The sequence below is a fragment of the Solanum lycopersicum genome, chromosome 10, assembly GCF_036512215.1.
Source record: "Solanum lycopersicum chromosome 10, SLM_r2.1".
Classification (NCBI taxonomy): Eukaryota; Viridiplantae; Streptophyta; class Magnoliopsida; order Solanales; family Solanaceae; genus Solanum; species Solanum lycopersicum.
In genome coordinates this window covers 2,392,212-2,405,779 of record NC_090809.1, presented here as the reverse complement: position 1 = coordinate 2,405,779, position 13,568 = coordinate 2,392,212, and the positions used below count along the sequence as shown (strand labels likewise).

At 24.9% G+C, this 13,568-nt stretch overlaps 1 protein-coding gene across 1 annotated transcript; it reads left to right on the top strand.

Moving 5' to 3' along the window:
* Window positions 1–8,861: 8,861 nt before the first annotated feature.
* On the top strand, window positions 8,862–10,613 carry AOS3 (cytochrome P450 CYP74C3). The gene has a single exon (NM_001279020.2). The coding sequence runs from the start codon at window positions 8,878–8,880 to the stop codon at window positions 10,351–10,353; it is 1,476 nt and encodes a 491-aa protein (NP_001265949.1). The 5' UTR covers window positions 8,862–8,877; the 3' UTR covers window positions 10,354–10,613.
* Window positions 10,614–13,568: the final 2,955 nt, after the last annotated feature.

The following is a 13,568-nucleotide window of genomic DNA, read 5'->3' as shown; positions in this document are numbered from 1 at the left end:
TTTTTTATATTCAACTATATTTGTGAATGGAATTCATTTAGTTAAAGTTTTCAACTCTTAATTAAATCAACAAATTAATCTTTATCACAACTATATATGCTTTACATAGTGGAGAGAAATTTATTTATTTTTTTTGAAAACTAATATTAGTATAAATTAGTGCTAATACGTCTTACTAAAAAAATATCTTTCATTTTAAAGTCCATCGTGTTATACTATTAATAATTATAAAACGACCTACTCAATTTGAATTTACCCCGGAAAATTTCATATTTGAGGTAAGAAACTTTTTAACAGAGACGGTTCTATATTTTTAAAGATTGAACCCGAAATCTATGACTAAGAATTAAGAAATACTTTTTCTGTCCCTATTTACTTGTTTTTATTTCTTTTTATATTTGTCCCTATTTACTTGTCCATTTTAACAAATAAAAAAAGGACAATAATTTTTTTCCTAATATGCCCTTATTTAATTTAGAAAATTTATAGTACTACAAAGTTGTAATGCATGTCTTTTGGAACTAGAAAATACATTTATTATACTTGGAGAGTTATGATAATCATTGGTGCCTTACGTGTGTTACTTCTAAAGTGAAAAACTAAATAAGTACAGAGGGAGTACTTACTATTCGTTTCATAGGATTAAAGACAAATTATTTACAAATATTAAACTATAATGTATAATTAATAGAAAAAAATAGTTATATAGTCATAATATAACATATTTAGTCAAAATAATAACAGTTTAAAATATTTGTTTAAAACATCACAATGACAATATTTTTAAAGTAATTTGTATTTACATTTATTATTTTTTGGATTTTCTTTTATTAATTAAAAGAGACCATAATTGGATCAAACTCTAACCAATAACAAATTTAAAATTAAAAAAACAAAAGTTTCCAGATTTTCTTCATTTTTCAAACAAAAGTTATTCAAAATTTGATTCTTCAACAAAATCTATGCATTAATTTAAGGATTTTCTTGGTTGATAAACAATCATCTATTACTTATTTCATCGAATTTCGAATCTGGTTAAGGTAATTTCGGTTAGGTTTTTAGATTTCTTTCAATTTGTTTTTAATGTCACCGTTTATATTTCGCATTGTTCATGTTACAGAGTTTTCGTCATTATTCTCGATTTTTATGAAGTTTCTTTATATTTTCGATCAACTTTTTTGGAAATTTTTACTCCAAAAATGTAGTCTCTATGATTAAAATGACTCAAGAGAGTAGATCTAAGTTTCTTCATGATTCTATCCGCATTAAAGTTCAAGATAGCAATGTCATGGAGAATACACTATTGATAAATAATAAAAAAAGTTGGGTGCACAAGATTTCAAAAAACATGATGAAGATCAAGGGGAACAAAAATTTCCTATTAGATTGTTTCGTTTTTATTATTTCTTTTATAATTTTTTATTATTTCTCAATTTGTATTCAAACTATTATGTATGCTTTTAATATTTGTATTAATTCAAAATCTCTTGTTGCATAGTTCTTTCTATTAGTTTGTTTTGTTTTAATAGTTTTTTCGTCAATAATTTGTATCATTTCTCAATTTGTATTCAAACCAAAATGTATGCTATTAATATCTGTATTTTTTTAAAAATTCTCATGTTGCATAGTTTATGAATCTTGTATTTGTTCCTATTTTATATTCATTCCAAAGGTATACCAACTAGTTATGCATTTTATTTAAGAATGATTACAACAAATATTCATTTCTTGCTTTTCAGTTTTATTTTTCACTTTTTCGTCATATTATTTTTGTATTTTATATATCATTATACAAAAATATAATATAAAAACTAGAATGAATACAAATAATATACCTGTTGGAATGAATAAGACTTAGGAAATGAAAACGAATTTTAAAGAGAAAATACACAATGAAAAAAATACATAAACACAAATATGTTTATTAAATAACTACACATTCATTTGACATACGTATTGGAATGAAAACGAACTAATAAAGAAATACAAATTTCATTATACAAAATACAACATGAATGAATACAAATACAAAAGACATACATATTGGAATGGATATGATTTAAGAAGATCTACAAAATTTTGTAAATAAAATAAATACACTGTGAAAAAATATGCCAAAGAATTAACATATATCCCATACGATTTAAGAAAGGATACAAAATTCTGGTAAATAAAATAAAAACACTATAAGAAAAGTATCCGATACAATTTAAGAAAGGATACAAAATTCTGATAAATAAAATAAATACACTGTTAAAAAAGTATGACAAATAACATATAAAACTATAGGTGTTCAAATTTGTAAATTTTAAAAATCAAATTTAATAGATAAACCTCTAAGGTATTATCATAAAGTTTCATAATAATAACTAGTTTCGAAAGAAAAGAATAAATAATGACAATTGGGAAGAAGAAAGATACCACCTATTTTAGGTCTCATAATCTTTAGTAAGGAAAGTAAAAAATAAAACAAATACATAAATCAACCTATAACAAATTAAAATATTGTCATTTTTAATAAATATTAAAAGTATTACTAAGAAATCTTATTAAATATATTAAAATATTATTATTTAAAAAAAATTTCCCTAAATAATAAAAGTAATAAAGATCTATATGTTAAGACTATTTATGTGTATTGAGACTGTTGGGTTGGGCTATTTCGTAGGCCTAACATATTGAAAAAATAGAAAAAGTGAAGAAGAAATGATAACAATTTTATGGGCCTTTCAATTTTGATAATGTCATTTAAGTAAGAGATAATTAAGCAAAATGATCCTTTGATCATAAATTTTTATTCAAAATAATCTTATCATCAATTTATATAAAAAATAATCGTTCAACAATACTTGTCAATTGAAATGAAGCCCACTTTGTGCTTTCTTTTCGTCTTCTTCTTCTAGCTATTAATATTTTTTTCTTCGAAATTTGAATTGGTTGAGATTGAAAAGAAAAATGAAATATATATATATTTAATGATAACACATATTGAATTATTTTTTATAATTATGATACTTGAATGAGTTTTGCATAACTTCATTAATTTCTTTAATTCAATTTTGAGAAAATACATAGTTACCTCATTAAAGTAAGACTTGCTTAAATTTTTAATCTTTATAATTATTTGCTAATTTTAGCTTTAGGGTATCTTCATTAAGTATAGGTTTAATTATGTTTAACTATATATTTCATCCCTTTCACTTTTTATTTGTTATGTTACACTATTTGAAAGTTAAATTAGATTATGCTAATTCGTTAATTTAAACCAAAAAAATATGGATATCCAAAAACTATCCAGAAAGTACAATTGTAATTTTTTTTACATATATATGATAAAAAAATGCATTTTAAATTGTTAATTTTAAATTGTTAGTCAATTTTTTTGTAATTTGACAACTAAAAGAAAATTATGACATTTAAAATGGACAAATATAGTAATTTTCTACCGCTGTAATTTTTCTTTTATCTTTCCTAGACAATTTGATTATTTTTGATTTTTTTTAAATTATGATGTTTGAATGAGTTTTGCATGACTTGATTAACTTCATTAATTTTTACAATTCAATTTAGAGAAAATACATAGTTACCTCATTAAAGTAAGACTTGTTTAAATTTTTAATCTTTGTTTTTATTTGCAAATTTTAGCTTTAGGGTGTTTTCATAAATATATTTTTAATTATGTTTGACTATATATTTCCTTTCGTCCCTTTTATTTGTCATATTACATTATTCGAAAGTTAATTTGATTAATTTTTAAAGTTAAGTTTGATTATGTTTAGTTATTCTAAACAAAAATATTGATATTAAAAAATTATCTAGAAAGCACAATAAATTGTAACTTTTTTTATATATTAATATGATTAAAAAAATGAATTGTAAACTGTTGGTCAAATTTTTTATAATTTGGCAATTAAAAGAAAATTATGATAATTAAAATGAACAAATATAGTAATTTTCTACTCCTCTAATCATTTTTTAATCTTCCCTAGACAATTTGCTATTTTTGAAAAGTTTGTTATTTTTTTTATCTTTTATAATTATGATGTTTGAATGAGTTTTGCGTCACTTAATTAACTTGATTAATTTCTTTAATTCAATTTAGAGAAAATACATAGTTATCTTGTTAAAGTAAGACTTAAATTTTTAATCTTTATTCTTATTTGCAAATTTAGCTTTAGGGTGTTTTAATTAAATATAGGTTTAATTATGTTTGAATATATATTTCCTTTCGTCCCCTTTTATTTGTCATTACACTATTTGAAAGTTAATTTGATTAATTTTAAAATTAAATTAGACTGTGTTAATTAGTTATTTTAAACAAAAATATAGATATTAAAAAATTATCCAGAAAGTACAATAAATTGTTATTTTTTATATATTAATACGATGAAAAAATGCATTGTAAATTTTTGGTCAATTTTTTTTATAATTTGATAATTAAAAGAAAATTATGACAATTAAAATGGACAAATAGAATAATTTTTCTACCCCTCTAATTGCTTTTTTTTTTGAAATTTTCACTAGACAATTTGACCATTTTTGAAAAGTTTATTTGTTTATTTGTTTTTATAATTATGATGCTTGAATGAGTTTTGCGTGACTAACTTCATTAATTTTTTTACTTCAATTTAGAGAAAATACATAATTACCCTCATTAAAGTATATCCTATTTAAATTTTTAATTGTAAGCTTTAGGGCGTTTTCATTAAATATATGTTTAATTATGGTTGACTATATGTTTAACAATAGTGTGTATATGATTTTGAATAAACAACATATATGAAATGTGCATTTAATATAGCAATGTATATACGACATTTATATACGAGTGTACATTATTTATATAATATTGATATATTATATATATACGATACATTATATATACATAAAACAAGTACTAATTAAATGACGATTCCAAATTAAGTATTTGTGAGCCTGTTTAAATTTTCACTAACTTAGAAGCAAAGTCATAATTTAAAATTTAGAATTCTGAATTTGCCACATAATTGAATTCATAACTATTGGCTCGTTTTGCAGCTCTATCGTTGCTTACATGTAAATTCCTATTTCTTGATTTACTAATCAAAAGCAAATTTTGTACGTCTTTCTTTTATTTTTATTTGTCTAATGGTAAATTGACACATTTTTTAAGGAATAATAACTTTAATAACAATATTATTATATAACTTTTAAAATATAATAAATTTAATATTTTGAGAAGTGATTATAGTTAATAATAAGAGTAAATGAAGAATTAAGTGATAGTAAACTAGACAAGTAAGCATGTGACCACTATACTTACCATACTTATGTATAATTTTGTGTTGTATTATATTATATTATAGTTTTGACAAATATAAAAATTTGAATAGATTTTAGTATGGTGATGAACTTCGATCTTTATTTGTAATTTCAGTGATATTACTTTGATTAAAAACAGACACAGATTAAATAATTATAATATTATTCTTTGATTATTATTGAAAACTTTGGTAACATTTATATTAAGATAATTATTTCATAAATATTTTTAAATTCTGAATCTACTCATATTATAAGTCTATAGTCATTAACTACTATCACTAAACTTCTAATCAACATAATCAATCACGTTTATAACAATGGTTAACTTTTTTCTAATTACTTTTTCTTATGGTCAATAAAGATGATCCTAAAAGAAATTTAAAATAATTAATTAATTGACTAACCAGTCTGCCATTGCACAAATCATATAACATTCATTCATTTTTTTCTTGACGACTGAAACGATGCGAAAAATCCAGATCTATAAAGGAGAAGGGTCGGTGGGGGCATTTAAGAAAGTCAGGTCGATCGGGTGTCTTCATTCAAGCGACGGTACAGAAGAAGAACAAAACGAAGTGAGAGGCCGTGGGCAGGGAAAAGAGTCGAGTCAATCAGGCTCGACGATCGGGAGAAGCAAAACGAAATCAGGATTTGACCGAGAAAGAAGCAAGGCTATGAATACCATGATCTTGTTTTTTTAAAATCATTATTCACATCTATTAGTGAGTGTTTCGATATAATAATATTCTTTAATTATTATTGAAATTTTTCTAATATTTACGTTAAGATAATTATATCCTCGATATTTTTAAATTCTGAATCCACATATACATATGGTCATTAATCGCTGTAGCCAAACTACCTATCTTCACCACCTTCACATCACATAGTGATTATTTCGATATAATGTGTTTTTTGATCTCTATTTAAAATTTTACTGACATTTATATTAAAATAATTATATTCCAACGACTTTAAATCTTGAATTCACGTTTATATCACCACTTTCATAGCACGATTCACATAATCAACCACGTTTATCATGGTTAAATTTTCTTAATTATTTTTTTTTAATAAAGATGACCCTAAAGAAATTTAAAACAATAAGTTAATTAACCAATCAGTCTATCATCGTCCTTTTGTGAACAAGAAAACAAATAAGTAATTTGGCTTCATTTGACAATTGCATTTCCCTATAATATAAGATAATGTTATTTTAAGTGGAAAAAAAACAAAAGAGTTAAATTAATGATTGAATATTGTCAACCTACTCTGAAATTTATGATCTTAAATTATTAAGTGTCAATATTTTTAAAAAAAAGTTTGAGTAGGTATTAATCATTAAAATGTTGAACAAAGTCTAATTAAATATCTTTTAAGTTATATTTTATGTAAATAATATTTACTTTGGTTGTAGAAATATTATATTAGCTTAAATATATATTAAATTTAAGATAAATTTAAAATAAAAAGAGTGGAAGGGGCTTAATTAGTTGAATCTTTGTTTAATGAGTGATTTTTCTAGCTTGTATTAATGGTACGAGGACATTTATGGGTAAATTATTAATTATATCCTAGTTTCTGTTAGTTTTTTTTAAAATAGATGTATACATATATTTTTTCCGAAGATAATAGGTGCACGTGCATCCCACTTATAGGTATGGATGCATCTCGCCTGCCAACTATCATTAACACATCGTCATCACATATTTTTTTTATCAACTACTGTTAATACTGCCAATTATTATCGTCAACTAACTTTACCATCACAATCAGCGCTGTCTATCAGCTACAACTATTGCTTCATTTAATTTAACATCAATCATCTCCATCAGATCATCATTTACTAGTCGCTAATAACAATCATTCTAACCACCATCGCTATTTTATTAAATAGTGAATTTAATAAACTATCCTAATTATTTAATTTTCAATCTAAAAATAACATATTAATCATTTAAATCTATATTTAGATTCAAACACATTTTAATCATATAACTAAATAAGTAATACTTTTATATAAGTTAAGCCCTTTGATATTCTCGATGCCCCTAACATATCTCATTTGATAGGATAGATACATGCATTTGAACAAATTTTTTTATTAATATTGGATTTGTTAAAAATAAAATATATTTTATTAACTTTTAAATTTGTTAACGTGGATTTTTCTACAGGCTAAATTGTTAAAAAACACTTTGTTGAAACTATTATTACTGGCAAGTTCCAAACTTTGATAGTGACCTGAATTTCGTGATACCTATATATATATATATATATATTATTTTTTTATTTGTTACTATTTTTACAGTAGATTTTTATTTTTATTTTTCAATTTCAACGTAACCAAAAAAAACAATTATTTTTCCTATATTTTATTTATAGTTATTAAATATTTATTCTCCAAATTATTTTTCAAGACCTGATACTAAATATATGAATAATTTGGTAAACTATCGATATCAATAATTGTTTTCTTAATCTTGTATCGATAAGTTAAATATCGACAGGTAAATTTGCGGGGAGTATATCTTTTGGTTTATTTCAAATTTTGTTTTTATTGGAAATCAGTTTAAAATAGTTGCTTTTGAAGAAATTAAGGGTGTGTTTGGTACGAAAGAAAATGTTTTCTTGGAAAATATGTGGTTTTTAACTTATTTTTACATGTTTGATTGGTGAGTAGAAAATATTTTTTTTAAAAATACTTCTTAATATTTGGTTCGTGAATGAGAAATATTTTTTTAAAAATATCTTTTATTTTTAGCTTGAAAATAAAAATACTTTTAGAAAAATAATTTCTGATCGCCCGAGGGAGGGTGGGGTGGGGTGGGGGGGGGTTTAGGGGTGTGGCATAACAAATGATTTTTTTTTTTTATAAAAAAAATTGAAACATTTCTCCAAAATAATATTTTTTTTTTGGGAAATGGCCTGAGTGGGGTGGCGGGATGATTTGGTGGTAGGGATAAAAATTATGCAGTTGACATTTTAAACATAAAGAAAAAAAATTAATTTTTTTTTAATGGGAAGGATCGTGTATGGGTATGAGTAGGGTAAGAAAAAAATTAAACGATAAAATAGAATTTTAAAAAAATATTTTTTAATTTTAAAAGGGAAGTCATTTTACTCCCCCGCACTTTAAAATTATTAAGTGAACTATCATGTTTTTTTCATGATACTTAATTTAGCACTTAGTACCTCAACTAAAATTCAATGATTTAAATTCACAATACATAAATCCCTACTCGATAAAAGATTCTCCCTATAAAAAAATTTATATCTAAAACTCAAACTCGATAAAAGACTTAGATTTATAAAAGAAAATATAGTAAACTCACATGGTCTACAATAATTTTAACGTTTATTATAACAAGACAAAAATATGCCACCCCTATTAAATAATATATAATTTCACTAATTATCTCTTCCACGTGAAGAACGATAATATTAATCAATTAAGTGATTATTCTAATCTCTAGCACTATCTAATAATTTTTTCCTATATATAGACACATCCTACAAACATAAAATTACACATCAAAAAAATCCAAAAATATCATAAGAAAAATAGTAGAAATGGCTAATACCAAAGACTCATACCACATAATTACAATGGATACCAAAGAATCTTCAATTCCAAGTCTTCCTATGAAAGAAATTCCTGGTGATTATGGTGTCCCATTCTTCGGGGCGATAAAAGATCGTTACGATTTTCATTACAATCAAGGTGCTGATGAATTTTTCAGGTCTCGCATGAAAAAGTACGATTCCACTGTCTTTAGAACCAATGTCCCTCCTGGTCCTTTCAATGCTCGTAACTCTAAAGTTGTTGTCCTTGTAGACGCGGTTAGTTATCCCATCCTTTTCGATAACTCCCAAGTCGACAAGGAAAACTACTTTGAAGGTACTTTTATGTCCTCTCCATCTTTCAATGGTGGTTATAAGGTTTGTGGTTTTCTTGGTACTAGTGACCCTAAACACACCACTCTAAAAGGTCTTTTCTTGTCCACACTAACTAGATTGCATGACAAGTTCATCCCTATCTTTACTACATCAATCACTTCAATGTTTACCAGTCTTGAAAAAGAACTGTCTGAGAAAGGAACGTCTTACTTCAATCCCATCGGTGACAACTTGTCATTCGAATTCCTCTTTCGATTGTTTTGTGAAGGGAAAAATCCAATTGATACAAGTGTTGGCCCTAATGGACCAAAAATTGTAGACAAATGGGTTTTTCTTCAACTAGCTCCATTGATTTCACTAGGGCTTAAATTTGTACCAAACTTTCTTGAAGATTTAGTCTTGCACACTTTCCCTCTACCTTACATCCTTGTAAAACGCGATCATCAGAAGCTATACAACGCGTTCTACAACTCCATGAAGGATATCTTAGATGAAGCTGAGAAACTTGGAGTTAAAAGAGATGAAGCTTGTCATAACTTTGTTTTCCTAGCAGGATTCAATTCGTATGGCGGTTTGAAAGTGTTCTTCCCATCTTTGATCAAATGGATAGGTACATCAGGACCTAGTTTACATGCTAGGCTTGTTAAAGAGATCAGGACCGCGGTTAAAGAGGCTGGAGGGGTAACTCTTTCAGCTATAGATAAAATGCCTCTTGTTAAGTCTGTGGTTTATGAAACCCTAAGGATGGATCCTCCGGTTCCATTCCAAACCGTTAAGGCTAGGAAGAATATAATCATTACTAATCACGAATCATCGTTCTTGATCAAGAAAGATGAATTGATATTTGGATATCAACCCTTAGCTACAAAGGATTCAAAAGTATTTAAGAACGCGGAGGAGTTCAATCCAGATAGATTTGTGGGGGGTGGAGAGAAGTTGCTTAAGTATGTGTATTGGTCAAATGGTAAAGAGATTGATAATCCAAGTGTGAATGATAAACAATGTCCTGGTAAAGATTTGATAGTGTTGATGGGAAGGTTATTGGTTGTGGAGTTTTTCATGCGTTATGATACTTTTGAAGTTGAATTTGGAAAACTTTTGCTTGGTTCAAAGGTGACTTTTAAGTCATTAACTAAAGCAACATCATGAATGTAATTAGGGTTTGAGAATTATATGTAATGTTTGTAATAAGGATGAACTATCTATCTCATAAGATTTATAAAAAAAAAAAAATCTAGCTAGGGGTAGTTCAAAATCCAAGTTTTCATAATGAAAGAGTGTAATTTTCTATATTTTAAGTTTGTATTAATAATCTACGCGATGCGTGGACGATAAAATATTATCTTAGTAATATATGTTTGAGCATATATTTAATGGTTATTGTTAAATAGTACAATCTTTCTTTCATATAATGAGGTTGCTATTTCATCGAGTCCGCAGTCTAAAGGGTATAAAATATTAACAAAACTTTCAAAACGGTATATGAATTTTTTATTTAACCAAAAGGACAAAATCGCTAGAAGAGCAACGATGTTGCTCGCCAGAAAAATCAAAATAATTTTTTTAATGATTTTTTAATAAATCGCTGCCTAAGCAGCGATTTCTTTAATTTTTTATTTGAAATTAAAAAAAGAAAAGATAAATTAAGAGCAAATCGCTGCAAGTGCAGCGATTTGTCTCCAATTTATTTTTTATATTTTTTTAAAATCAATTTTTTTAAAAAAGTTTTGATTACCCTTTAGGTTCCGGACTCCTATTTCATCAATGACTAAACTAATAAGTCATTCTCGAGTAATTTTGGTAGTCATGTTAAATCTATATTATTATTTTTGTCGTTTCAATTTATGTGAAGATATTTGACTATGATACATATTTAGAGGGTTTTTAAATGGTAAAATGAAAAGTTTAAAATTAAGTAATTACTTCTTGATGAATAATTAATGCTTAAATTGAAATCACAATTGACAAATAGTCATTTAAATAAGAGTATCTTTTTTTTTTTAATTCATTATTAATATAAGGAACATGCGTACTATAAAAGAAAATTAAAAAATAAGGGACATGCGTAATGCAAGACACACCTACTTTAAATTAATCATATGAACAATATATTTAAACATAATAAAATTATCTTACGAAGCTAAAAACAAAAAAAAAGTATATATAAAATTATATAATATATACTAACAGTTAGTAAAACAATCATAAGTATTCTTATTAGATATATTAAATTATTTCTAATATTTAATCCATCTGCCCTCTTAATTATTTATTCATGTTGAGACATTTATGAAAAAAGCAATAATTGATATTATTAGTTTATTATTTTACGTCTGTTAATTATGAAGTGGATGAATTAAAATTTTAAAATTTCTAAAAATAAGAATATAACAGGTAAAAATATTTTTTTTAATTTATCAAAATAAACGTATAATCAAGGACAAAAAAGTATTATTTTTATATCTACTAAACCTTTATCAAAATATAAATATTTATATTTGAAATTCACTAGCCACAAAGCTCTAATTTTAGTGGTGACAGTTAAAATACATGGCTACGTGGAATATTAATTACTATATGGTTGTGTAGTATTGTCATTAGGTAATTTACAAAATTATAATAATTTACTCATAAGACGACAATATTATTAGGAAATGTTAGGTAGTCAATAATATTTAAAAATTTTCAATGATCATTTTTAAAATTTATACACATGTTTTACATTTTGCAAGATGAAAAAAATATATTAAAAGATTTAATTTTAAAACGCCTACTTTTTCTACAATTACTTATTAATTTTCTTTCAACAAATTCATTCAGATCGTGTATAGGATTATAAAATCAACAATATGCTATTTACTTCGAATAAACTTTAACATTTTTTTAAAATTAATATTATATATATTACTGACGAACGCTATATCAACTATCGTAATCAGATAATATTGTAAAATTATCATTAAAGTTGTCACCATCAATATTAAGTTGGCTAAATTATCGTTCTCAATTGATGAGAGTCATTCAACTAAACATTAAACCGTGTTTTAACTGGAAAAAAAATAAATATAACGATAAATAAATATAAATCTCAAAAATATATAATAATTTTATGTATTTTTTTAAAAAAAATTTAATTCATAAATAAATAAATAAATAAATGATACCACATTATATCTAATAGTACGATTTTAATAATATTTTTTATGATAATAAATGATTGATACTTAATAATTTTTTTTATCTATAGAAGTAAGACATGTAACACAAATAACAAGTTATTAATAATTTTTTTTTCATATTTTTATTGTATATCTCAAAATTATCATATTAATTATTTCGTTATTTGAAAATATATATTTTTTTGTTTATGATGGAGTGATGTTTCTTTATATAATATAAAATATAATAAAATAATAAAGTTTGTTGATTATTTTATTTTAGGGTAATAAATTGTATATATTATAATAAATAAGTACACTTTTTAAGAGATTGTGGTCCTTTGGTTATTTGAAAGTTTTTATATCATTATATTATTTATATATGTAAATCACGTTAGGAGTTTTATTTTTTATTTTATTTAAATTTGAACCCTGGAAAAGAAAAGCATTAACAAAAAAGTAAAATAAAACAAGAGGCAAAACAAGAGGCACTAATTTCTTTTGATTTTTATTCATTGTTTGACATTTATTTAAAAAATCTGATTAATTTAAATTTGGGCAACTTTCACATATAGCAAACAAAAAATTCATATTTGTATGCTATAGTAAAGTTTGCATAATTGCGCTGCATAGCAAACATAAAGCTGTATAATTCGCTATATGTATACAATTGTATAATTCGCTGGCCTAAATTGTATAATTCGCTGGCCTATTTCGCTGCAATTGTATAATTTGATTGGCATACAGTTGAATCGAATTAAAATGTGTGCATATTGCATAATATTAAGTGTATAGCAAGAAGATATATGTTTTTCTCACTTTATACAAAATCAGAAACACAATATATACACTTCTGTTGTATAAAGCTAGAGAAAATTGTATTTCACTGCAATTGTATAATTCGTTGGCCTTTTTCTCTGCAATATTTGCAGTAAAATGTTTGTAAATTGTATAATTAAGCGTATAACACGAAGATATATATTTTTGCATGTGTATATATAATTTTCTCTCGCTTTATACAAAACAGAAACATAATTATACACTTCTGTGTATAAAGCGAGAGAGGCGAGCGAGAATGGAGAGTGGCGAGCGAGATTTCTGGGAGAGAGACGCTGGCAAATTTTAGCTAACGTTTGCTATGGAGCACAATTAAATCAAACCCTAGCTATTCTATTTATTTTAGGTTATTAATTTGCTATTATATAC

Excerpts from the sequence above, each read along its gene's own strand:
- AOS3 (NM_001279020.2), top strand. The coding sequence starts at position 8,878 with ATGGCTAATACCAAAGACTCATACCACATAATTACAATGGATACCAAA.